The sequence below is a fragment of the Neofelis nebulosa genome, chromosome 7, assembly GCF_028018385.1.
Source record: "Neofelis nebulosa isolate mNeoNeb1 chromosome 7, mNeoNeb1.pri, whole genome shotgun sequence".
Classification (NCBI taxonomy): domain Eukaryota; kingdom Metazoa; phylum Chordata; class Mammalia; order Carnivora; family Felidae; genus Neofelis; species Neofelis nebulosa.
Window position 1 is genome coordinate 6,312,987 of NC_080788.1, and position 26,172 is coordinate 6,339,158.

Here is a 26,172-nt window from a genome sequence, read left to right on the forward strand (position 1 = left end):
AACCTTTGGCTCACTAAAGTGTGGCCATAAGTTTATGTCTCTTTGATCTTGTAATATATGTTTCTTTTTTTTTTTTTTTTAATTTTTTTTTTTTCCAACGTTTTTTATTTATTTTTGGGACAGAGAGAGACAGACAGAGCATGAACGGGGGAGGTGCAGAGAGAGGGAGACACAGAATCGGAAACAGGCTCCAGGCTCCGAGCCATCAGCCCAGAGCCCGACGCGGGGCTCGAACTCACGGACTGCGAGATCGTGACCTGGCTGAAGTCGGACGCTTAACCGACTGCGCCACCCAGGCGCCCCTGTAATATATGTTTCTACCCAGCATTTTACCTGTTAAGATTTCAGATTCGTCACCCAAAGTATTTTCTCTGTTGCCTCCCCGTTACATCAAGTTGACCTATTGGTTTATTGGGGTTATCTTAATCTTTATGGTCAGATGAAACTCTTCCTTGATGTGATTATTCTTAGATCAGCTTACCGTTGGATTTGCCGAGAACTAAGAAGTCAGTAGTGTTTTTGTTTCGATTCTCTTACTGGTCCTTCTGAATGAATCTTGCTATCGTCGTCGTTTTAGATGGTTGCCGAAATAGAAAGCTATGAATTATCAAGGAATTATAATTATATCAAGTATGTAATTACTTGATAATTCATGTTTGTTCAGTGCACATGATGTTAGGCTGGGTTAGGACTCTTGAGGACCTTTACTTCTTTGCTTTCTTCTGTTGTGGTTCTTACCGCCCCTATGTGACTTCGATTTCAGACTTCCTTTCCCCCCCACCTCCACTTTGTTGGTTTGGTACTTTCAACTCACAGTGTTCTCTGAGGACCTCACCTCCACTTCTGCTGGCATCCTTGAGGTCAGTCCGTCAGTTAACTCTTGTCATTTAATTCTTTGTGATCTGACTGTATGTAGTTTTTTTAGGTACATGAGTTTGGTATTGATTCTTCTTCCTTTTTTGTTCAAGTATAATTAACAATACGGCGTTATATTAGTTCCAGTTGTACAATATATTGATTCAGCGATTGTGTACATTTCTTAGTGCTCACCACGATAAGTGTACTCTTGGTCCCCTTTATCTCTTCCACCCCTCCCGCTACCAGCCTCCCCTCTGGCAACCACCAGTTTATTCCCTGTTTTTAAGAGTCTGGTTTTTTGTCTGTCTCTTTTTTCCCTTGTTCGCTTGTTTTGTTTCTTAAATTGCACATATGATTGAAATCACGTGGTTTTTCTCTTTCTCTGACTTACTTCACTTGGCATTATACCCTCCGGGCCCATCCATGTTGTTGCAATGGCAGGCGCTCATTCATTTTTATTGCTGAGTCATACTTCTGGGTGTGTGTAGTATTGACTCCTGGCTGCGTTCTCTATACACCCGGGCTTGGCAACCTCGAACTTTCTCACATCCCCTGTGTTTCCTCTGGCAGAAATGTTACTCGTCTTTCATGGTGCACTTCACGTTCAGTGCAAGGGGTCTTCATGGACTTGTCAGATGAACGAGGGCAGCTGGCAGGCTGACCCTTCGTTGCTCACTCTCTGCTCATCTACAGCACATGAGTCACTGTGCTGACCAAAGGTCAGCTGTGATATTTTTAGACCTGTTGATGCCAGTCAAACTGATATTGTAATTATATAACTGAATCATATACAGATAAACCGTAATGAGAAAAGAGAATTGTTCTCTGAAAACCAAGGTGAATGCTTTGGAAAGGTAAGTTACTTCAAAAAGGAAATGAAGTTGAATCAGGTTTGGGCAAAGATAAATACAGAAGGTAGAGATGGAGGCTCCGAAAAATCTAGAAGCAATCTGTACTTACTGTTTCACAGGAGTCTGAGTTCTCCCTGTACTTCAGAGAAACTGGAAATTGTAGGTGATGCATTATGGGTGAATTTTATGCAAGAAGAGTGGCACAGAACTCTGGTCGGCAGCAAAGATCTTACTGGCCCCAAATCATTAGTTTGGTGGCTCTCAAAGTATTGTTTATAGCAAGTGACTCTGGGCTTGGATACGGCAGGGGTGGGGGGGGAATCACAATAAAAGTCATAATAACTAGATCTTCATTACATGAGTTGTTGGTTTTCAAGGATACCCATTGACTCTCAGTTATTGAGAGTGAGGAAGTCAGGGTTCTTGTACTTCCTTCCTTCCCCCAACTTTGTCTTCCTGACTTTCTGCTGGCTATAACTTTCCTTCATTGTCAGGCACATAGCATTGGCCTCTGTTGTCGCTCTAATCCCACTTTAACCTCAGTCCTCCCTGTAAGCGGACTCGGTGCTCAACGCCAGTCTCTCTGCCATCACCCCTTGGCTGGCAGTTTCTCAAGACAGACTCATAGGAACAGGGTTTTTCCTATTCTGTTACTCTTGACTGGTATAAATTCTTGGATTACACTTTCTCTCTTTGGGAATTTTGTAGGTATTACATCTTTTTCTGCTAGCGTTGGATTTTACTGTGGAAATTTTCAAGATTTTGCCCCTCTCTTAAATAATTTGATCTTTTTGCCTCGTTGCAAAAATCTGGAAATGTTACCCTCAGGGTCTGTCTTGGCGTTGACCGTAGTGGGTCAGTTTTCCCCAGGATACAGTGTGGCCTTGCAGTATGTGGACCCTCTTTCGTTTCAGAAACCTCTTGAATCATACTTTCACATAATCTTTATGAACACCTCTTTTCCTATGGGTTTGCTCCGCGTCCTGGTTTCCCTTGATACATCCGCTGCATGTCCTTTGCTGGCTTCTCTAACTCTTTTTCTCTATTCCTTTTAACCCCTTTTCTGTTTCATCGTACCTGCTTTTTTCCATCTCCCTCCTTTCTGTTCCTTACCATGCTTTCGGCAGTGTCTCTTCTCCCTTTGCTTCTTTCCAGCTTTACCTTCATATCCGTACTGTTTCCTTCCACTTCTCCCCCAGCGGTGCCCGCGAGGTCTTCTCTTGTTGCCGCCTCCCCACCCCTCCCACAAGTGCCTGCTCTTCTGCCCTGAGCTCTCGCTTCACTGTTTGCTTTTTTTCAGTTTGGCAAAAAGATTTTACTGTCATTCGTTTCCTCCGTGGCGGCGGTTTCCCAGTGCACAGTCCTGGTCTGCTTTTTGGTTTTCCCGTTTCTTTCCAAATTTTGTTCTTGTTGTATCTTTGTATACATCCGGTGTAGATTTCATTCTTACAAGTCCTCTTCGAGCAGGTGAGTTTCTCAGGGACTAGCTATTTGCAGGATGCTTGTTTAGAGGAGGTCCCAAGTCTGAATTCCAGGCTGACTGCAGTCATTCTCCTGATCTAGGGTTTGGGGTGAGTTCATTCACCCTGTATCTCCGTCCAGCCAGTAGAGCGAGGCTTCTGCAGACTTTTCCACGATGCGGACGCCACCACGAAGCTGAACTTGTGAGGCGAATACGGCTCGTTTGTGGTGGTTTCTCCTCTGCTTCCCGCTCCAGGTCCACAGACGTTCCTGCCTCCCCAGCAAGGAATCTGTTTGGTCCCAGAGCGAGCGTCCTTTACCCACAGGCAGTATATTTTGGCAGATCTTTCTCTCCAGCTCCCACGTTCCCTCTCTGTAGTATCCTTTCTTTTCTTTCTCTAAGGAAAGGAGCCTTGCTCGAACTCCTTGCTTTTTTTTTTTTTTTTTTTTTAATTTTTTTTTCAACATTTTTTATTTATTTTTGGGACAGAGAGAGACAGAGCATGAACGGGGGAGGGGCAGAGAGAGAGGGAGACACAGAATCGGAAACAGGCTCCAGGCTCCGAGCCATCGGCCCAGAGCCCGACGCGGGGCTCGAACTCACGGACCGCGAGATCGTGACCTGGCTGAAGTCGGACGCTCAACCGACTGCGCCACCCAGGCACCCCGCGAACTCCTTGCTTTTGACAGCTTTTCTAGCTGTTTTAGGGTCTGGGATTTGGGTTGTCTTCCAGTTTTGTTAAAAATGGAGTGTGCGTTTTTATTTATTTCTCCTTTTTTGCACTTGGAACACATCTTGAATAGCATCTCAGAATTATGACTTCATGATGCCATATTCGCATCAGAAGTCTTAACATATGCTATCCAGCTGCTAGTGGCCTTTTACTACCTTCTGCATCAGGCCCCCATCACCACACTGCCACCCATCTTCTAAGCACCTAAAGCCCCAGGAATATGCTGCTCAGGCTTAGGAAAAGCCTTCTCATTCAGTCAGCATGCCTGCGGCTCACTAGGCCTCGAGGACGAGGCACAGAAGAATTCATGCGAGATCTTTGACACACCAAAGGCGAGTCTGAAAATGGTTCCGTATGGACCAGGAGTGAGGGATGAGCAGGTAGAAGACACAGCTTGGGACTCAGAGGAACCGTGGCGGAAAGGGTGCCGAACATGAACTCTGGAGTCAGACGGGCCCGGACTCGGTGCTCTGTTCTGCTACTCAGACATGTGACACTGGAATAGTTCATTGCCTTTGCCATGTGTCAGTTCCCTCATATATAAAATGAAGATTATATTACCTACCTCAGATGGAGATTACTACATTTTTTTTTTAACGTTTGTTCATTTTTGAGAGAGAAAAGGAGACAGAGTGCGAGCGGGGGAGGGGCAGAGAGAGAGAGACACACACAGAATCGGAAGCAGGCCCCAGGCTCTGACCTGTCAGCACAGAGCCCAACATGGGGTGCAAGCTCACGAACCGGGCGATCGTGACTGAGCCACCCAGGCGCCCCAGATGTTACGATGTCACGCCCCGATACGTAAACTTAAAGTAAGAACCGTGTAAAGTGCTTCTCATAGCGGAGACGCTCAACAAATACTACTTCCTCCCGTGAAGGAGCTCGCTGAACAACAGAATAAAACTCTAGGAGTCCTGGCGTGGACGCTGGAATTTTGTCTTTTCAGTTGTGGATTTTGCGTAACGTAAAGCTTTCATCCTCATCTCTAAGTGTACGCTTGAGTCGTGTGCTGAGTGCGTCCACACGATCGTGCAGCCGTTCTCGGGAACTCTCTTCATCTCGCAAAACTGAAACTGGCTTCGCATTAAACAACAGGCGTCCCGTCCTCCCTCAACCCCAGCCACCAGCTTTCCACTTCTGCCCCTGATTTTGGCCACGGGTACTTCACAGAAAGAAATCGTACCGTATTCGTCCCTTTGTTTCTGGCTCACTTCACTCAGCGTAATGGCTTCGAGGTTCATCCGTGTCGCAGCATGTGTCTGAGTGTCCTGCCTTTTTAAGGCTGAATAATATTCCTTTGTATGTCGTATCACATTTATCCATCCATCCATCGATGGGCACGTGGGCTGCTTCTACCTTTCGGTTATTCTGTGAAGAATGCTGCTATGAAGATACGTATAGAAATGTCCTTTTGAATCCTTGGTTTTTATCTCTTAAGTATAAACGCGGGTGCGGAATTGTTTGATTATATGGTTATTCTGTTGCTTAAAATATTTTGAGGAGCCATGAGAATGTTTTCAGAGGTTGATTTCTTCTTCTTTTTTTTTTTTCCTTTTGAGAGGGAGCTCTCGAGTGCAAGCTGGGAAGCTGGGGAGGGACGGGGGGGGGGGAGAGAGAGAGAGAGAGAGAGAGAGAGAGAGAGAGAGAGAGAGAGAGAATCCCAAGCTCCATGCTCAGCACAGAGTCCAATGTGGGGCTCCGTCTCACAACTGTGAATACATGACCTGAGCCAAAATCAAGACTCAGATGCTTACCTGCCTGAGCCACCCAGGAGCCCCCAGAAGCTAATTTCTTGATGGGGGAAGTATAACAGTGAATAATTTTAAGACCAGTAGCATTTAACATTTTGTAAATTATCTAAATATGAGAACTTTACCATTAAATCCCCATTTGCATTTAAATAATGAAATGATTCCTCTCGTATAAAATTTAAGAATGCCACATGAGTGTGTATGTATAGACAGGAAAGTGGTTAATAAAACTCAGTGTAAGTGAATATACTTTATTTGTATGTAAAACACACGTTCTTATACTCTCTCCCTCCATGGGCAAAATATGAAGAACTAATATGCCCGAGAACTTCACGTGTCCAACATGCATGTGCACAAGCACACAGACAGACACATCTTTTATCTTGACTCTTCATTGCCCACAGAGTAACTTGGCCTCACCTCCTCCATCCTCCAGTCTAGACGCTAGACCAGTGGGTCTCAACTGGGGGCGGTTTCACCAGGAGACATTTTTGGTGGTCACAGCTGGTGGGGTGCTCCTGGGATCGAATGAGCACAGCCCAGGGGTACTGTTCAACGGGCTACCGTGCACAGGACACCCCCCCCCCCACACACACACACAGAAAATTATCCGGCCCCAAGTGGCAATAGTGCTCAAACTTTAGACCCAGACGACCTCGTCACTAGGTTCAGTGTGAATACTCCTCTGGGCACCAGGCTCACGTGTGTGCTCGGGTTCCATCCAGCCAGTCCTCCTCAGCAAAACTGAATCTCCGTGTACTTGACCATTGCGCTGACTGAGCCTCTGTGCTGACTCAAACACTGCACCCCACGGTAGCGAGCGAGCTGCCATAGAAACCCCCAGAGGGTCGGTCAGAGGTGTCTGCTGGGGTGTGTAAGGGGTGGCACTTCTTTCAAATCAGATCCTGTCAACATGGCCTTCGAGGTGCCACCTTCTATTGTTAATTAAGCACCAGATCAACAGCCCGGGAAGGAAGAGGGCAGCTAGAGAGACCAGAGAGATTCACTGAGACTGTGGGAGGACCGAGCTAGTCTCTGACATCAGAGAAGTGGGAAGAAGGACTTCAGGTGAAAGGCACCGGAGGAAGCAATCCTGCCGGGGGTGGGTCCGCAGAGCCCCTGGATCTGCCTGGAAAGGCAGACTTATGCGAGAGGCTGGAGCCAATGCCGACAAGGTGGCCAGGGCCTAAAGAACCCAGTTTCTCATCCCAGCTGTAAGAAAGGGATAAGGACAGGTATGAAGGCGCGGGCCTGTTTTGCCACCAGCGTAACACGGGCTGGAGGGCCTATCTTAGGAAGCCCGGGAGACGTCGCATTTCACGTGGGATGTGCTTGGGCAGGGATCGTCCCTCTGCCCCTGCAGTGACCGAGTGTGCGTCCGTCAGCGGTGCTGCTGCCGAGAGCAGCAATGAGCGCCATCCTGATTCATTTAGAACCCGGTGTGGGGCAGGCTGGGTGTTTGGTAGAGGTTATCTCAGTCCTCACCAGAGTTCTGGAAGGAGGCTGGGGAACAGAAAGGATAGTTCGCCCAAAGTCACCCAGCTTAACCTGTGTGACTTCAGAGCCTGTGCTCTCAGCTACCACCTTCCCGCCCAGAGTGTGGCCAGCAGGTAGGAAAGAGCTACGGAACGAGCTGCTCACGGAAGAGGTTCGCGTGACGGTGTGCTGAGACGCGGGGGCCACCCCTGTGGTCTCACGTGAGGGGTGGAGGACTCGGGCTTAGGTGTCTTGGGAATCAGGAGCTGGTGTCGGGTCCAGCCGCTCTGCTGGTGCAGGAGAGCCCGCGGGGTTTCTGTGTGGGCCACACCCCGACTACCGCAGGGTGCTCCAACCCTTCTCGTTCCCGCTTCCCCTTCAGGTGCACTACATCCTTCAGGAGGTGGTGATGGGTGGGATGGTGTTGGAAACCAACATGAATGAAATCGTGGCTCAGATCGAAGCTCAAAACAGGCTGGAGAAATCCGAGGTGAGTACACCGCTGTACTTCTGCCCCAGCCAGTTCGGCTCGAGAAGACCCGGTTCGAGAAGACCGGGGCAGAAGGAGAAAGGGATGCATGTGTTGGTTTGTGTTGCTGGGGAACTTCGGGAATGTGTATACGCCTCTTCTTTCTTCCTTGAGTCCATCGAAACTGATTGGAAGGCCCGCTGATTGGAAGGTCAGCCCTGAAAATTAAAACGTGTAAGAATAGGCTAAAAGTGTGAACGGAAAAGCCAGATGGCCCACAAAGACAGACACCTCCTGGCTTGGGGGACTCTGGCCGGTGCTTGTAGTTTGTAATTCCTCCTTTCAAAGCTACACATTCCTTGGAGGGACCCAGAATCCCTGTCTCTGGTCCCACTGTGGTTTTCCAGTGCTCTAGGAGTCTGCTCTCCCAGCGGCCATTTCTCGTGGTGTCTTTCAGACCTCCGACTTGCCAGTTCCCTTATTTCCAGTTAGCCCTGTACTCAGCTAGAACAGAATTTGGGCTGGGTTTACAAACAACATACCCCAGCCCACCCCCACATAGTGCTGGGCTTGATACAAACGCTCCCACTAGTGGCACCTGGCTGGCTCAGTTGGAGCATGCGACTCTCGGTCTCAGGGTCGTGAGTTTGAGCCCCACGCTGGGGGTAGAGATTACTTAAAACTTAAACAAAAACCGCTCACAGTAGATTCTGTCCTACCCCCCTGAGGTTTCTCTGTCACCTCCGTCAGCCTAGCCGGAGAGCAGCATAGAGGCTACAGGCCTACACCTTCATACGCGGCACGAAGAGAATTTTAATTATCTGAGTGTCTTCGAGAGCTTCATTCCTTCTTGTGATGGAACTTGACCTTGCAAAGAGCCAAGAATTCCTCTGTCTGTGAGGACTGGTGGCCCTGCTGACGAAGCTCCGCCAGACTACCACTGGAGCGGCACCACGGTCCTTTAGTGACACAGGCCAGGGAGCTTCCAGGAATAGTGAGTGAGTCACAGGCAAGGGGTTTGGAAACAGGAAGAATGGAGACGTGCTGGGCGAGAGCGGGACTGGAGTCGGTGTCCCGACAGTCAGTAAGAGGACAGGGTTCTGGGAGTCTCGTCGGCTTCTCCCCTTCTCTGCCCACTGGGGGCGAGCCAGCGGGGGGCGCCCCTCATCTTTGTGTTTGTCACAGTCCTTCCGTGGCTGCGGGTGTGTCAGACCTTCCACGGGTCCTTCCGCCCATCTTGCTGCCACATGACATTTCCAAAGCCAGCTCTTTCCCGTCTCACGTTGATAGTTGGCAGGCAGCTGCCCTAAACGGACTTTGCTTTTTCTCGTACGCGTTTCCCTGTGACTGCACCCGCTTCTAAGAGTCTTCGGGGAAGGGCTTTGTTTTGTAGTCTGAAAAGTGCCCCTGACACAGAGTATGACGTGGTCAAACCGTCTCCGGTTATTCCGGCAAGCGTGGACTGAGCGCCTGCTGCGTGCCCGGCACTGTTAGGTGCGGGGGCTAGCGCCCCGCATGAGCCACCACCCCTTCGGGAGCGCACGCTGCGGAGCCCCTGTCCCAGAGCCCCCGTCCCACCTCAGGATTGCTGCATTGGCTATACCTTTGAGGAATGAGGAGGAAAAATCAAAACGTGTGTTGTGCGTGCTCGGTGTGGACACTTCCGGTCTCCGTCACTTGTGTTTTTAAGCGTTAAGCAGATGACACTGAGCGTTTGTCTCATGCCCCCTCTCGTGTCTCCTCAGGGTGGCCTGTCAGCAGCCCCCGCCCGGGCCGTGTCCGCTGTGAAAAACATCAATCTGCCGGAGATTCCTCGGAACATCAACATTGGTGATCTCAACATCAAAGTCCCCAACCTGTCCCAGTTTGTCTGAGGGTCCACGACTACTGAACTGGAGCCCTTGAAACCAGCCAAGCCAGTCCTGCCACAGAACGCACTCTGAGCCTTGGAAGGGTCGAGCCCCGGGCCCTGACCCTGGCTGCCGTGGAGTCGGGGGTTGGGGGGAGCCCTGGGTTCACCGCTAGCATGTGCTCGGTTCTCACCTGTGCCGACTTGCCGGCCTCTGATACGTGTAGCCACCACAGACGTGAGGGGGGCCCCTGGCCTCCGTGGGGTCAGCGTGCCCCAGCCACTCGTACCTTTACCTCCCGCATGTAGCCGCTTCCAGGGACTGGGCGCTGTACTGGGGCCCTCCTGCTTCCTAGAACCCGCCACCAGGATATTGTCTGACGAGAGTCTTTCTCCTTAGTACCACGAGGCTTCCGCGGTCCTATAGCGTTCACTTTTGCTGGTGAGATGCCATAGCTAGTGAAGGGCCGACCCTTAGGGGATGCGGTGAGTGGCAGAGAAGGGCAGAGTTTTATGAGAACCCAGAGTTGCCTTCTGGCTGTACTGTGTAGGCAAGCTTGCTGGTTACCCCGCCCCCAGAACACGTCCCCCACCGCCACAGTCCTTGCACAGGGCGCCATCCAAACCACGAACCTGGTGCATGCTGATAGGGAGAACACCCCCTTCCCCACGGCCATGTCTCCGGCACAGCCCGAGGGTCCCTTAGCAAAGGGGAGAGGCCCGTGTCTGTGGAAGGTAAAGCTGACAACATGTGAAACGTCTCAGAACTATGACTCTTTCCAGGTCTAAAATACATTCTTCTGATGAGCAGACGGTCAGTTGCTGTGTTAGAAGTGACGGGTTTTCTCCATACGGGAAAGCCACTGCTGCCTGCACCAGCCTGTGGAGCATGAGAGCTGGGATCACTGGTTCTAGAACGGGCACTGGGAAGACTGGGGACACGGGAAGTGTGCTGACTGAGACCCGTGGCTCTGCGGTGTCTTGTCCCCACTGTGGAAGGAGCCCCTCCCTGTTCCCCCCAGGTGACATCCTCCCACGGTTGGCTTCGGAAACTTGTAAATGTTTACGTGTGATGAGTGTCTTTCTGTGGTTAACGTGGAGCTAAAACTGCTCCTCCTAGTAGTGCCTCTTGCCGCGCTGCCCCCGGGTTAGGGAGCTCCCTGCATCACCACGGTGACATCTCCCAGCCAGGGGGCTTCCCGTGCCTGCCGGCGGGGGGGCCCCGGACCGCTCCAATGTCCTGCTGCTGCTGCAGAGCCCGTCTGAGATGGTGCCCCCGCCCCCCCCCGCCCCCAGGACCGCGGTGCTCCCGTGCTTGGTGCCCTCTGCTCCCCACAGCCTCCTGTGCTCACTCGGGCAGACCCTCCCCGGTAGCCTCCGGGACGGGCGGTCGATCAGAAGGAGGCCCTCTGTCCAAAGAGGGAGAGGAAGGTCTGATAGCATTCTTTTGAAGGGTTTGGGATTTCTGTAACAGACGCTTCAGCACGTCCGTGTCCCTCTCTCACATTTGCTAAGTGTGGAATAAGAAAGGAGGAGCACGGATGTGAGGCGGTGTGAGCAGGACCTTCCCACAGGCCTTACAGCCTTACTGCAGGCATCATCGTCCCCATTCCGCAGGGACAGTAAGAGACAGGTCGAGTAACCTGCTTTGTGTCACACGGGGCTGAGAATTGAGACTTGCCTAAGTCCAAAGTCCATTTTCTTTCACTGCTCAAGACGGCTGCTTCCAATGTTATCCTCTTTGTTCTAGATAAGGAAACTGAGTCCCAGAGAGGTTAGTAGCCTCTCACAAACCCTGATGAAACCAAACCTGGTTTGCTAAGGGGGCCAGTGACGACGTCCTCAGAGGGCGAAAGCTGGAGGCTTTCGGAGAGCTGATGAGCAGCCCAGAGTATTAAGTGTTGTGCTGAGGGTCGTGAAGCTAGAACCTGGTCATTTCTCTGGAGTTTACGTATTTGTGTTGTGGTTTAATGCATCAGTGCAGGGCACCTGTCTGGCCCGGATTTCCCAGGACAGCCTTCGAATGTCTACCTGTCAGAAACCGATGTTTTCTGGTTTCAGCTCTCCTCCCACAGACCACTGACTGGTCCCGGAGACTCCAACCAGTGAGCATCCCATCCTTACCCCCTGAAGCTGCCTCTAAAAAAATGGCCTGAAACTTCAGCCTGGTTTTTTATTTGCAAAAGTCCATCCCTTGGACAAGCCACGGTAATCGTTCGTTAGCCACTCGAGGTTGTCTGCAAATCCAGCTAGCTCTCTTGGCGTGCTTCGAGCAAAGCCATAAACTTTTTTTGTTGTTGTTTTAATAAGAGGAAATCGTATGCTGTTTTTGAAGAAAGATACAGATACTGCAGCTGAGAGATTCAGTTAGGAAAATAGGGACTGGGCCTAAATTTGAGAGTCCTTGGTCCTGGATGATTGATGCTGAGGGTTTCCTGAAGTGGAACAGAATACTGGGTTTCCAGGGCTCACGGCCCGTAATTAAAACCAAAAATTCTGTTGCGCAGTTTGTAAGCGCCTGGTGCGTGCCAGGCTCAGTCCTAGGCACCAAAGACGGAGAGATCTGAGGCTCAGCTCCCGCCGTTGTCTCCGCCGAGGACCCCGGAGTGCCCAGATTGAGCGACTGGAAGCCTGAATCTGTAGTGGCCGGAGTTGGTGGCTGTTCTGTGGAATAGTTAAAGGACAAGAACCCATTTGCCACCCCCGGCAGCCTCCGTCGTGCCCCGCTGGGCCGTGCTCCAAACAGCCCTTGTGCAAGCTGCTGTAACAAAAAGACTGGCTGGTGGCTTAACATTTCTCACAGTTCTGCAGTCTGAGCAAGATCGAGGTGCCAGCAGATTTGATGTCTCTGAGAACCTGCTTCCTGTTTCGCAGGCTGCCATCTTGCTCTGTCCTCACATGGCGGAGAGAGAAGGCTCTTTGCTCTTCATCCCCTTATAAGGGTGCCAGTCCCACCATGGGGGCTCCACCCCACGACCCCATCCAAATCTAATCACCTCCCAAAGGCGCCCCCCCCCCCCCCCGCCCCAGATACCATCCCACTGGGGATTAGATTTCAACGTAGGAATCTGAAGGACGCACACATTCACCCACAGGTCACCTTATTATCTGCCTGTCCTCTTGGCCTACACGGCCGTGTGCTTGTCCCATGAGGATTAATTCGGGATCTCTTGAGGCTTCTCAAGCCCCTGTTATTCAGGCCTCCGCCCCTTACAAAGCCGGCCCTTCCTCGCCGCCACCTCCACGGAGCCACACTAGCGAAGCGCTCTCTGGCCCCAGCTCCACCCAAAACCACGGGAGCGCGCCGGCTAAATCCTGTCTGGTGGACCGGTCTTTAGTAGGGCGTTTCCTTCGTGTAGCCGTCCGTCCGTGGCTTTCCAAATAGGATGCATCAGTGGCGCCTGATGATAAAAATCGGGGTGAACGTGACAGCCCAGATGGAGCGCCACTTACGAATGAGAGACCGGGGCGATGTCGGCTCCCAGCGAGGACCCTGCTCTTCAGCCTTCCCTGTCCTCTACCCGGTCTCCTAGGGGCACCTGTCTCGCTGCGCTGAGGACCCTGCTCACGTGGCTTTGCCCTCTCGGGAGTGCGGCAGGGCTCCCGTCTGCTCTGACCTGGCAGCGGCTGCCAGAGATGCAGACAGGCCCTCTCTAGGGAAATAGTTCCACGAGAATAATTAATCTTTTCCAAAAGACTGGGTACGTTCTTTCCTATTCAACGAGTTAATGTTTTAAAAAGGAAGTACGTTCATGTAGTTCAAAATGTAAGATAACAGAAGCCTGTTCAGCCAGATTCCCACCGTGTTCCCACAGACCACCAAGTCACCCCCCGACCCCGTGGCAACAAGTGTTTCCAGTTGAAAGGATTAAGAAATAAAGTCCCTGGGTTTTTATTACCAAACTGACGGTGTGCTCTTCCTCAGAGAGTTACGTTCCTTTTGACCTCGGTGACTGGCCTCGGCCCTCTGCAGCCATGCCACCCTCTGGACGGAGGAGGGCCTCCCGGACCACCCCGCATCAAGGAGCCCCCCTGCTTGGGCATACCTATCCCAGCTCTGCTTTTCCTGTTTTCAGGGCACTCCGACCTGATGTACGTTTGGATCGAAGTTCCTATCTGTCCCCGCTAGGATGAGTGCCCCCACGGGCGGGCGTTGTCTCGCTCCACGCGGTGGGGACAAGGCCTGGTGCGTGCTCTCAATAAAGAAGTGTTGAATGAGCGGCCGGTGGAGGCTTTCCCGGGCCCCGCGCTCTGCCCTCTGGGAAGGAGAACCAGGACAATGGTATTGGAAGCAGCAGGAGGGGAGCGACCCGGTGATGGCCTGTGGAGGCCGAGGGAGAGGAGAGAGGTGAAGCTGATGACCGTGGAACCCAAGTGACTGCAGGACCAGTGAGGGGGTTCCTCAAGAGGAGGAAGTGGTTTGGGAGGAAGAGGGGCCCAGAGTGTGGATGAGACGGGTCAGATGGGGAGAGTGGGAGGGGAGCGGGGGCGGGGGGCTGAGGTCCGCCAGCCAGCTGGGAGCCTGGGCGTGGGCAGGAGAGGAGACGGCTCGAAGCTGTGGGGTGAGCCCCGGAGCCCAGAAGTGGCAGGAGGGGTGAGGATACAGCCTGCGGGCGAGGGAAGGGAGGGGAGACAGCAGGGCAACCTCAGGTCAGGGAGAGGCCTGCGGTGGCAGAGGCCAAGGGGCTGGGAACTGAAGACGTGGCCTCTGAGCTGACAGTTGTCCTCCAGTGAGGCAGCACCACCAGAGAACTCGGCGGTTCTAGCCAAGTGGAGCTTTTGAACTGCAAGGTGGTCACGTGAGAGTGTGAGACGTGCAGAGCCCTCGGAAGGTCCCTGTCCTCTGCCATCGAAAGAGGGACCAGGAACTCCTTCCTGCCTTGGGGACTTGTGAGGTTTAACGAGAGGACTGGTGTAGACCGCGGAGGCTCCCTGAACCTGGCCACCGTCGTCGTGCGGCTTTTTACAGAGGGAGTAGGGGTAGATCCAGGAAGCTGGGAGGGGAGCCCAGGTGGGCCTCGCAGGGCCCTGGCTGCTGGCCTGGCCCCACCAGCGAGCCCCAGGCCCACATCCCGAGGCCGCCAAAACTGGATAAATCGGGGGAAGTGGCGGAGTGTCTGGAAAGCGAAGATCCCGGAACCTGAAGGGTGGGAGGTGCGGCCAGAACTCCCTTCCCCGTCAGCACGGAATTGAAGACACGCAGGGGGCTCAGTGGAGGGAGTCCGTGTAGGGGTGAGGCAGGCCTGCCTGAGAGTCAGGGTCCTGGAGCACTTCCCTGAGAAAGGGGATCGTTGGGCCTTCTCAAGGGCAAATCTCCCATTGTTCTTCAACTCTGCCATCAGCGGGCCTCCGGGCCTCCTGAGAACACTCGGGAACAGGGGTGCCCTCCCCTGCCTCCTGGGAGTGGGTGTGGCTTCAGGAGGGCAGCTTGAGGGTCGTCTTCCGGATTGCTGAGAATGAATGCCCTGTGCGAACTCAGGACCTAAAGGCACAGCTGAAACGGGAAGGAAGGAAGGTAGATTCTCAGGGATAGGGGAAGACCAGGCCCATTTCTCATTGTTCCCCCAGATTGAGGTGGTTCTCAAAATCTTGACCAACTGGCATGATTCAGGCATTGGCCAGAGTGAAGGTACCAGATTGGGAGCGAGGGTGTTACCGGTGGTGTCCGTGTTGGTTCTGCCCCCAGGAAGGACCCGGCCACTCCGGAGGCGACAACCTGGGACAGAGGCGAGAACCCGGGAGGCAGCCACTCCTTCGCCTGCCTCCTCCAGCAGGGGCAGTGCGGTGGGAGGGGGCCTTCCCACGCCCCGTCTCTGGACCCTCCCCAGCTGGCAGCGAAGCCGGAGGCTGACGGGCAGCCACGAACCCAGGGCACTTCCCATGGCCGGAGACCGCTCCTGCTACCCTGGGCAGCGTGGGTGGGGAGCTTTCCTCCAGCCCCTTGGTCCTGAGCGATTGGCACCCAGCGCCCTTTTGACTCCTCCCCGAGCCTCCGGGTGGCTCCCCAGCTGGCCGCGGGCCGAGGGGATCTCACCCTGGCTGCCGGCCCGAGGAAGCTGTGGGCCAAAGATGTCGACACGCACAGGCTGGGAAGTCATTGCTCCTTGCTGGGGAGTGCTTGGCAAACAGGCAGGCTAGGATTTGCACTGCCAGCTGCTAAGCCAGCTTTCCTGGAACTTTCTTTGTGTGGCTGGGAGGTGTGCGGAGACCTGCCCCCCCCCCCCCCCCCCCCGGGACCCTGAGGAAGGTGCTCCCGCTCAGATGCTGGGCTGGGCACCTCGGGGCATTCTCTGCTGAAATCCTTCTTCCCAACTTCCCAGCCTCTACCTGCCTCTTCTCCGGCAGCCAGGCCCTCCTGGGCCCTCAGAAATGTCAACCAACCCGTCAGCTGCTTAAAGGGCATGGTGACGTGACAGGATTGGAAGGAAACCCTTGGGTTCAAACTGTCTGTGCCAAATGGGCAAACGCCACAGCGATGCTACCTGGCGTGGAGCCATACCTGGCACAGGTTGACAGCCCAGGGCAGGCGTTCCCCATCAGGCCCTTCAGGCTCCCCATCAGTCCAGCCCTGCTCAGCTCCGGGTGCTGGTGTCCCCAGAAAGGCCACGGGCCCAAGGCCAGGCCAGGCTCTCCTGGCCTCTCTGTGACCTCAGAGGTGGCCCCTTTGTTCTGGACCTGCAGTCCCCACCCACGTCCCTGGTTGGAGCCTCGGGTGGTGCAGCCCCAATGTTCCCACCCCGTCGGAGCCCCCAGGTTAAGCCCTCTCCCTGGGACCCCAGTGCCCACCGGTCTCAGATCTTGTCTGACAATCAACCAACTGTCCAGTAACTCACATCTCCACCCAACGTCCCTCATCCCCTGCCTGGACGCCACCACAGCCCCTAAACTGTCGCCCCCCCCCCCCCCATGGCCCTGTTTTATCACCCAGCAGGCAGACTGAACCTTCCAAAGTATTAATCAGACCACGACACCGGCCTGCAGGCCTTAAACCCTCCCAAAGGCTTCCCACTAGTCTCGGAACAAAACTCGGGGCCCTGCTTAGCTGGCTGCTATCCATCTTTTGTCCTCGGTTCCTGCTGCCCCGCCCAGCTCCCTGCTTCCCCCTCTCCAACCACACGGGCCTTCGTGGGTCCCTGAACACGGGGGGGCCTTTGCCCCCACCTCCCCGCTGCCTGTCTTCCGCCCTTCGTCACTCCAGGGGGGGGTCCTCTGTTCAAATGCCTTCAGAGGACCTCCCTGTCCCGCCTGCCTTCCCAATCACTCCCTGTCCCCATCCCTCGCCCGGCTTTATCCTCCATGGGCTTGTCCCCTGACACGATAGCGTAATGTCTCCTCTGCTGTCTTCATTACTTCTTGGTGCTGTTGTGCTGGTACCTAGCACAGTGCCTGATCCCTGTGAGCCGTCAGGAATTAAATGATTGTCGGATGCATGAAGGCACGTTCCCGTCGCCCTCCCTGTGTGCTGACGCTCCACACTCGCTCAAGCTTTAGGGCAGGAAGCTCTGTGGGTGGGAGTCATGCGGCCTGACTTCTTGACTCTGTGTGACCTTGAGTGAGTCATTTAGCCGCCTACTCCAAGTTGTAGGCATAGTGTACGAGAGAGTACCCATCAGCTTAGACAGAAAGCCCTAAATGGGGTATAAACTTGGTGTGAGTCCCGGCTCCACCAGGTCAGCTGTGTGACCTTGGGCAACACCCGTGACCTCCCTGTGATTGTTTCCTCATCTGTGAAATGGGAATAAAATAGCTCCCTTGAATCGCCCGGGGTTCTCGGTTGCAAACAATAGAACCAACCCAGCACAGGGAAGTTCTGGCAGGCCCCAAACCAAGCTGGCCGGGACACAGGGAGAAACAAATCCTCTGGAACGTGTCACCTCCAGCGTCAACACTGGACCCTGAGGCCACAGACCCTGCCGGCCTTCCTTGAAGACACAGAGTCCTAGGCAGGTACCTCTGATTGGTGACGCCCAGGCCCAGGGCCTGGACAGACGCGGAGGGGACTGGTCCCAGAGACAGCTGTCCACCACACTGCGTGCAGAGGGCAGTCGTGCGGATGCAGAATTCGTGCAGAACTCTCCTCTGCAGCCGGTGGGAAACCGTCTGTGGAACCCGCGGGAGTGAACACACGCTCATCCTTTGACTCGGCGGTGCCAAATGAGTGCACGTGTCCAAGCCGAAGACACGGACAGGAATGTTGGCAGCCTGGCGCGTCATCGCCAAGAAGCAGGAACAACCAAATGCCCATCTGAATGGAAGGCAGGAGTGAATAAGTAGCCTGGAACGCCACACGGCCCGAGAGCGAGCCAACTCCCCCGACGCGGGACGTCGTGCATAAGCCCAAGCAACAGAACGCCCGGCCGTGAGAAGCCAGGAGAACAACGTAGGTTGTGTGGTTTCATGTGTTTGCCCTGCGGGCACGGGCGACGTGAATGTTCGGGAGAGCGGGTGTCCTCCTGGAAGGCCAGAGACAGACGGGGCAGGAGGGGGTTTGCCGGGGTGTCGGGCACGTCCACTCCTTTGATCCGGACGCTGCTTCCCCTTACGTGTTCACTGTGTGAAGCTTCCACGGGCTCTTCACTTATGATTTCGTGGGTTCCTCCAGGTTTTGTTACACTTCAACAGCAAATAACATGGGTTTAAGGAAGAAAAAAAAAAAATGCATCGGAAGCACTTGGGACCAGTGGCTCACGGTATGAGCTGAATAAACGTGAGGTCGGTGTTGTCACTGGCTGGTCTCTCCCACGCCACCCCTCCCCTCCCCCACCCTCCCAGCCGGGAAGAGACCCACGAGTCCCCGGCCCTCAGTAGACAGAGCTGGTGCCACCATCCAGGGGGCTCTGAGCTCGTTTGCAGGAGGTGGGAGAGACCTCCGGGACCACACGGCTCAGCTCCTTCATCTCGGAATTAGCCAGCTCCCCACAGAGGCCAGGCGGCCAGGGAGCGTAAGGGTTGGCCAGCAGCCAGAGCAGGTGTGGAGACAACGAGGCCGGGGAGGTGACCAGCGCTGGGACCTTGCGAGCCTGTCCTGAAGACAAGCAGGAAGCCGGCGAGCGGCTGTGCGAGTGTGTTGTGCATGGGGAGGGTGGTTACGGGTCCAGTTTTGCAGTCTGGCTTTCGCACAGAGTGGGTGAAGAGGGAGGGAAAGAATCCTAGGAGGCCTTCCGTGGCGGCCCAGACCGGGCCAGGGCAGGACCGTGGAGGTAGATGCGGACGACGCGCGGGACGTCGTGGGGTTAGAGCTGACAAGTCTTGGGGCTCATCGTGCAGCGTTGATGGGCGTGGTGACCAGGGCCCCGGGGCGGCCGTGCGGCCAGTGCGGGCCTCTCTTGTCGGGCCCCGCGGGAGGAGCAGGAACCGGGGTGGAGGGTAAGTTAGGTTTGGGGAGCAGAGCAAGAAGAGAGAAGACGCAGCGGGCAAAGCCTGTGGAGGTTCCGGGCCACGGGAGGGAAGGGAAGCTGCGTGCTCAGAGAGCCATTGGGAGAGCGGGGGCCGTGGCAGGAGGGTTTCTGGGTCTCATTGGGAATCGGGAAGGGTGCGGAGTGAGCTGGGGCCAAGGATAAGAGATGTGGGGCCTGGTGGACTTCCCTAATCTCTGCATTTCCCAAACCGCGAACCGGGCACTGGTGGATGGGAAGACTGTCGGTGGAGAGGAGGGAGCCCAGTCCGGGGCGACGGTGCCTGGGCCAGGAGGCCGGACCGTGTGTCTGTGGAGCCTTCGCGTCATCTCCAACCCGTGGGAGGGGTTGAGCAGAAACAATGATAATGATAATAACAGGGAAAGCAGCTGCGGTGGACATTATCACCGTTCGAAAGACCTATCGCCTCTCTCCGCTCCGGGGGAACACGGCACTCCGCGTAACTCCGCCATCAAGCTGGGCAACCTGATCTGCTTTGGTGGCCTGACCGTAAGTGAGACGTGCCACTTCTAAGAAGAAACTTTGGGGGGCGCCGGTGAAGGGGGGCTCAGTCGGTGAAGCGTCTGACTCCCGATTTCGGCTCCGGTCATCTCGCGGTTCGTGGGATCGAGCCCTATGTCGGGGTCCTCGCTGATTCTCCCTCTCTCTCTCTCTCTGGCCCTTCCCTGCTCACGTGCACTCTCGATAGACAGATAGACATAAAATTATATAAAATCTTAAAAAAAAAAAAAAAAAAAGGGTGCCCGGCTGGCTCAGTTGGTAGAGAATGCAACCCTTGATCACAGGGTTATAAATTCGAGCTCCACGTTGGGCATAGAGATTACTTAAAAATAAAATCTTTTAAAAAATTAAATTATGTATGCTTACAACTAAATAAAGTATATTGAAAACCAAAGGCACTACTCAAAGCTCATGGCTTCTTCATTACGTCCCCACGCCTGAGCAGTGTCATGTGAGGCCCAGCACGCCGACGGCGTCCCTGCGGTGGGGCAGTCTACAAGGCCGTGCCCTCAGCGTCTGTGCCCAACTCTGCCTCGCGTGGGGGATGGAACTCAGAAGTGGTGGGGTTATTTATGCCCCAGAGATCGGAAGACGCTAAAGTGGGGCTAACCCCTCACGCCCACCACCTGCCAGTCGTTACACATTTAACCAACGGGTCACCGAGCCCTACTGTCTGGCCCCTGACCGGCACGTGAAGGGTGGGGCAGGAAAGCCGGAGGCCGAGGCCCAGGGCTGCCTGTCATAACAATGATAAGATGGCTAGGGCCTCTGCGCCCTGCTGCCTGATGAGTGTTTTGTGTATTCTCCCACTTAACCCTCACCACACCCTGTGAGGCAAAGTGCTATTACTGTTGGCAGATGAGGAAACTGAGGCACGGAGGAGCTACCTGCCCAGTCACTCAGCTAATAAATTGTCACGACCGGGATACAAAGCCTGACCCTTAATGATCACTGTCCATACTCTGTCCCCGGTGTCGGACACAGGGTCTGGTCTCTTTCCTGAAACCCCCAGGGAGGTGCAGACCCCAGACACCCCGGAAGCCTCGAGTGGGCTTCAGGGACCAGCAGGCCCATGGCCTCACCTCTCCTGTGGACAGACAGTCTTGGGGACCACATTTTCTGCAGCTCCGAGTGCCAGGGAGACCCAGGCCAAGGGTGGGGGTCCTCTTTCCCAAAGCAGCTTGAGGATATTCTTGGGAGCCCTGGAGCGCTCGGGGTGAGGCTGGGCGGCCCGGGGCTCTGACAAGTGCCTGGATGGTGCAGCCTGAGGGCCTCTCAGCAGGTCAGTGGAGGGTGTGAATGGAGAGGTCCCTGGGTTGAGAAGGGGTTAGACAGTTCAACATCTGGAGTTTGCAAAAGAGAGAATTCTAGAAAAGGTCTCAGGCTGCCAGAGCAAGAGGAGGAGGCCTCCCTGGTCCCCAGGGCACGTGGGAAGATGCTGGAAGCAGGGAGGCTGTGGTGTGGGGTGTGGAGGGAGGGGTCGCTATGCTCTAGGGAAGCCACATGGCACTGGGCCGAGGCTGGCCTGGAAGAGGCTAAGGGGTGGGTTGAATGGTGGCCCTCCAAAAGATGTCTATGTCTTAGTCCCCAGAATCTGTGAATGTGACCTTATTTGGGAAAAGGATGTTTGATATAATTAAGTGAAAATCCTGGACATGAGGTCATCTTGGATCACTTAGGGAAGCCCCCATTCCAATGACAAGTGTCCTCATAAGAGACACACAGAGGAGAAATCCCTGTGACCACAGAGGGGGAGGTCAGAGGGACACAGCCACCAGGCAAGGTCCACCCGGAGTCACCAGAAGCCGGAAGCACTGAGGATCCTTGCCTAGAGCCTCGGAGGGAGCGTGGGCCTGCCGGCGCCTGGATCTCAGACATCTGGCCTCCAAACGGGGAGACAGTAAGTTTCTATTGTTTTAAGCCACCCGGTTTGTGATCATTTGTTACTGAAGCCAGAAGAAACCAACACAGTGGAGGCGAAAACCCGCGTTTTCCTCCACTGCACAGGGCGGCGCCTGGGCTGGGAAAGGAGGTTTGCAGACTGGCAGGGGGGCAGAGAGAGGGGGAGCCAGGGAGCGGGCTGCCTCGTAGCCTTGGGTGGGCTCAGGCGGTGGGGGTGGGGGGTGGGGTGGGCACAGGAAGGCCTGACGGATGGACAAGACCCGGGGTGGGAGGGGGGCGGAGGCCCGGAGCTCTCAGAGGGATGATGGGGATTCAGGAAAGGGCACTTTCAAGAGATAGCAGGGCCTGGGAAAGGATACGGGAGGGACTGCTGAGAAGGCACATGGGGATACCCCAGAGCTGGGGATTGCTGGGAACAAGGCCGATGGCCCCAGGAAGAGGCATGGCCAGAGGGGGCACGAAACTTGCCAAAGCGGGCAAAGGCGGACATTTGCATGGTAGGGTCTTTACGGAGGGCTCCCTATGCGCTTCATGAGGGACTGTGCCCATTTTACAGATGAGGAAGGTGAAGCTTCCTCGGCAAGTAAGCACTCAAAGTCAGTTACGTCACTTGTATGCATCAGACCCCGACTGGAAGCCGAGCGTCTGGCTGCAAAGCTGGCCTCCTACTGAGCGCCCTGCCTGCCCTGGGGAGGCCCCCCTGTGAGTCGGGTGCTGAGGCAGCACTGGAATGGGAGCCCACCCAGGGGTGCGGGACTCACTCTGCCTCCCCGCCCTGCCTGCCTGTCCCTTCTCACCCCGCCTGGGGGCCTCTGTCCCTCCCACTGTGCTCTGGTCAGTCCTGTCCCTTCCGAGGCCCAGGACCCTGCCGGGCCCAGCTCCACATCAAAAGTCCTTTCCTGCTTCCTGCCTGGCCAACAGAGTTTGCTCTCAAAGCCGCTCTTTGTCCTCCTTTTTTTCCCAAACAATGTGTTTTTTTGTGTGTTTTTTTAAAGATTTTTTAAAATGTTTATTTATTTTTGAGAGAGACAGAGACAGAGTGCAAGCGGGGGAGGGGCAGAGAGAGAGGGAGACACAGAATCCGAAGTGGGCTCCAGGCTCCAGGCTCCGAGCCGTCAGCGCAGAGCCCGACGCGGGGCTCGAGCTCACAAACAGTGAGATCTTGACCCGAGCCAAAGTCTCAGGTCAACCGACCGAGCCCCCTAGGCGTTCCCCCAAACAATGTGTTTTTAATCAATTTTATAATAAAACCCAAACTGACTTCTTGAAAACAGCAGCAATGGGAAATCATAATCATAAAATCCCAGCCCTAGCGGCCCCTCTGGATTGTCCTCCCTCTCCGGACACCTACCTCCTCAAGCCTGCAGTTCCTGGTTATCAAGCCCCTTCCGCGAAGCCCCTGCCTCCGCTGCTGGGTTTCTCCAGCCTCTGGAGAGCCTGAGCCCCCTCCCAACGCTCTCCCTGCCTCCCACCCGACTCCCCTCCACGCTGGTCCCAGATTTTCTCAAAAGTCATCAGGGACTCGGCGTCCCCGAGGATTAGAGCCTAAAATCCTTATCGTGGCATCCAAGGCTCTCATGTCCTGTCCTCACCTGCCCCAGCCTTGTGCCCCACCAGACACTTTACCCCCTGCCTTTACAGATACAGGTCCCTCTGCTCAGGAACAACCTTCCTCCATCTGCCTGTTAGGTTAATTCAACTCAATCCTCAAGACTCAGCCCAGATAGCTCTCCCTGCTCGCTTACCCTCCCCTGCCCTTCCCCAGGCACAGAGCAGACCTCCTGCCACCATCATGACAATAGTGTGGAATTTGGTTCCTACATTCACTCGGTAAGCGCCAAGTCCCGTGCTAGGCACTGGGGCGCAGCGGAAAGCAGTACAGATCCAGCCCCTGCACCCTGGGAGTTCATCATCCCTGCTACTGTTGCCCAGGTAGACCACGGGTCCCTTAGAACAGGTGCCACCTGTGTCCACAGAGCCAGGCGTGGTGCCCCCACACAGTGTGGGCTCCTCAAACATTTGTTGACTGACTGACCGACCAGATGAGTGAATGAAGAAGTGTAACCCTTTCTCTCTTCACTCTCCCCCAGAGCCGGGAGCTGAATCACCTGCTCACAGCAGGTGTTCCGTTCAAGGACACGATCCATCGATTGATGGATTGTTCCCCCGGGAGAGGAAGGAGTGTGTAGGGAAGGGACACTGAGGGAAGAGAAGGGGAGTGCTCCCGGTGCTCAAGGCTGGGGAACCCCGGGAGTCTCGACCCCTCTCCTGCCTACTCCCACCCTACTTCTGAACTCACGGGGAGATGGAGACCTTGAAGGGATTGCCCTGGTCCCTGGCCCACCCTGACAGCCAGTACTCCCCACCAGGGCCCTGCCCAGAAGCCTCAGAGCCATGGAGGGGCCCCACGCGGGCTGGGCAGGGCCTGACCCCTCCCATCTCCCCCTTCCCCAACGCTGTCATCTATCCTTCCCGTTTGTAAGTAGCATTTGACCGGTTTGGGTGGTTGTCGCTACAAAATTAGTGTATGTTTGTTCTCCGGTGTAAAGAGAACACAAGCGTCTAAGAAAGCAACGTCAGTCTCCCTGCCCTGCCTCCCACCCCCTGCCACCAGCCGGCCTCACTGAGAACACCCAGGTTAATCACTGGGCACATGCCTTTCCACTCGTCCCAACACTCGTGACACCGCAGGAGTATTCATGCCCCGAGAGAGTTCTTAGGAAGATGGAACATAGTAACTGTGTTCCTGTAGCACTTGCTTTTTCTTTTTTACTTAAAAATATACACAGACATCGGGGCGCCTGGGTGGCTCAGTCGGTTAACCGTCCGACTTCGGCTCAGGTCACGATCTCACGGTTCGTGGGTTCGAGCCCCGCGTCGGGCTCTGTGCTGACAGCTCAGAGCCTGGAGCCTGCTTCTGATTCTGTGTCTCCCTCTCTCTCTCTGTTCCTCCCCTGCTCTCACTCTGTCTCTCTCTCTCAAAAATAAATAAAAGATTAAAAAAAAAACCACACAGACATCATCCCAAGGTAAGTATACGGCATTAACTCATTCTAAGTGCTGTGTAGTGCTTCCTGTGGATGTTTGATAATTTGTTTAAATGGCCCCCTACGGACACTTTGACCTTTTTTTTGTTGTTGCTCCCCCTATGACAAGGAATACTTCAATAAACCTCCTCCTACACATCCTTACGTTTTTGATTTTTAATTTTACTTTCTCAAGCAATCAGAGCAATTGACAAGTGTGCTAGGAGCTGGTGTCACTGGGTCACCGCACCCTGGCTAACTGTAGGTGTGGTGCATTGTCTAAACCTCTGCCAGCCTCCTGGGCAAAACCTGACCTCTCATTGTTTTGAAATTGTGTTTCCTGAATACAGCTAAGGTTGAACGACTTCTCATATGTCAATTGGCCTTTTTTATTTCCTCCACTATGAGTTTTTGAATCTAGTCCTTTGTCCTGGTTTCTTTCTTTCTTTTTTTTTTTTTTTTTAACAGAGAGAGCCAGGGAGAGGGCTGAAGGAGAGAGAGAGAGAGAGAGAGAGAGAGAGAGAATCTCAAGCACGCTCAGGGCGGAGCACGACATGGGGCTCGATCCCACACCCCTGGGATCATGACCTGAGCCGAAACCAAGAGTCGGGTGCTCAACAGAGTCACCTAGGTGCCCCCCATTTTTAACTTTTTATTACAGAAATTTGAAAACATACTCAAAAGTAGTAAGAAGAGTTCAGTGAACTCCCCGTGTCCCCATCTTCGAGCTCCAACAGTGATCAAGGCAAGATTGATTTTCCCCCCCCCCCAGTATAGAATTTTCCTTTGGATGTCACTTTTTGCAATGCAGAGATTTTTTTTGGTTTTATGCAGTCGAATTTCTTAGTCTTTCCTTTTGTGACTTTTGGGCTTTGTATAATTCTTAGAAAGGTCTTTCCAGTCTAAGGCTATTAGCAAAACAAAAAAAGATTCTTCCACTACTTCTAAAACATGATTTGTTATTTTGTGAATGATGGCGCAGCATTTTTTCACACGGAGGACCGTAATTTATTGAACCAATCCGCACTGGCTGAGCATTAAGACTGTCTTCGATTTCCCCCTATTTTAAATCACGCTGTATTGGGCAGTCAGCCCTGACTTCCCCACTGCACCTGGATTATTTCAAAGCAAACCCCAGACATCAAGTCTTTTCATCCATAAACATATAAAAGTCAAAAAAAAATTTATATCGTAAAATCTGTTAATCCTCTGGTCTTTTTGTCTTGCACTTTTTATTTACGTTTGAATAGACAGCATATGCACACGGCTAGACATTCAAAAGGACAAAAGCAAGCATGGAAAAATCTGTTTTCTATCCTGTTCTCGGGCTGCCCCGTTCCCTTCCTGGAAAACCACCAGTCTTATCAACGTCTTGTGTATCTTCAGTCATTACTTACACGTGTAAAAGCGAATTGTGTGCTTTCTCCTGCTTAAAACACAATTGGCAATCCACGTAAACAATGGTCTGTGTATTTGATTCTAAACACATTTTTATTTGTTATTCTTGTTCCTTAACAGCGTGCCTTGGAGATTGTTCTAGGTAAGCATCCTCCTTCTTTTTTATCGCTCCATACATCCCATTGCAGGGACACAAAGGAAGGGTTCAGCGACCCTGATCCTACCTCTGCTGGTGGTAGGTTCCTCCCAACTACAGACGGTTCTGCACGTGAAAAGCCTGCATTCACCATTGCACTTGTGGGTGAGGATATCGGTAAGATAAATCTCTAGGAGTGGAAGTGCTGAGTCAAAGGGTACGTGTGTTTCTATGTTCGCTAAATATTGCCAAATTCCTTCCGTCAGGGGTTTATCAGTTTACGCACCAGCCAGCCGGGCAGGAGGGCGTCTGTGTCCCCCGCCCCAACCCCGCAAACCTCGTGT

The 26,172-nt window shown here is 53.9% G+C and overlaps 2 protein-coding genes across 6 annotated transcripts in view; one reads left to right on the forward strand and one right to left on the reverse strand.

The window, feature by feature from the left end:
• The window catches only part of AP3S2 (adaptor related protein complex 3 subunit sigma 2), a 58,838-nt gene extending 45,486 nt beyond the window's left edge, over window positions 1-13,352 (forward strand). For 2 of the 3 annotated variants that reach the window (XM_058736574.1, XM_058736575.1), the window contains 2 exons: window positions 7,514-7,621; window positions 9,346-13,352. In XM_058736574.1, the coding sequence (XP_058592557.1) occupies window positions 7,514-7,621; window positions 9,346-9,474 (237 nt within the window). In that variant the 3' untranslated portion in view covers window positions 9,475-13,352. The remainder of the gene's footprint in view (window positions 1-7,513; window positions 7,622-9,345) is intronic. The other variant, XR_009263811.1, reaches the window with a different exon arrangement.
• On the reverse strand, window positions 11,708-16,076 carry LOC131516021 (uncharacterized). Of its 3 annotated transcripts, none has more exons than XM_058736572.1 (2): window positions 15,932-16,076; window positions 11,708-14,943 (listed from the first exon to the last, which is right to left on the reverse strand). In XM_058736572.1, the coding sequence occupies exons 1-2, from the start codon at window positions 16,005-16,007 to the stop codon at window positions 14,096-14,098; spliced, it is 924 nt and encodes a 307-aa protein (XP_058592555.1). In that variant the 5' UTR covers window positions 16,008-16,076; the 3' UTR covers window positions 11,708-14,095. The 3 variants fall into 3 exon arrangements, 2 of the variants coding, with proteins under 2 accessions (XP_058592555.1, XP_058592554.1); XM_058736571.1 differs by having other exon boundaries at window positions 15,777-16,076; XR_009263810.1 differs by having other exon boundaries at window positions 14,658-14,943; window positions 15,949-16,076.
• Window positions 16,077-26,172: the final 10,096 nt, after the last annotated feature.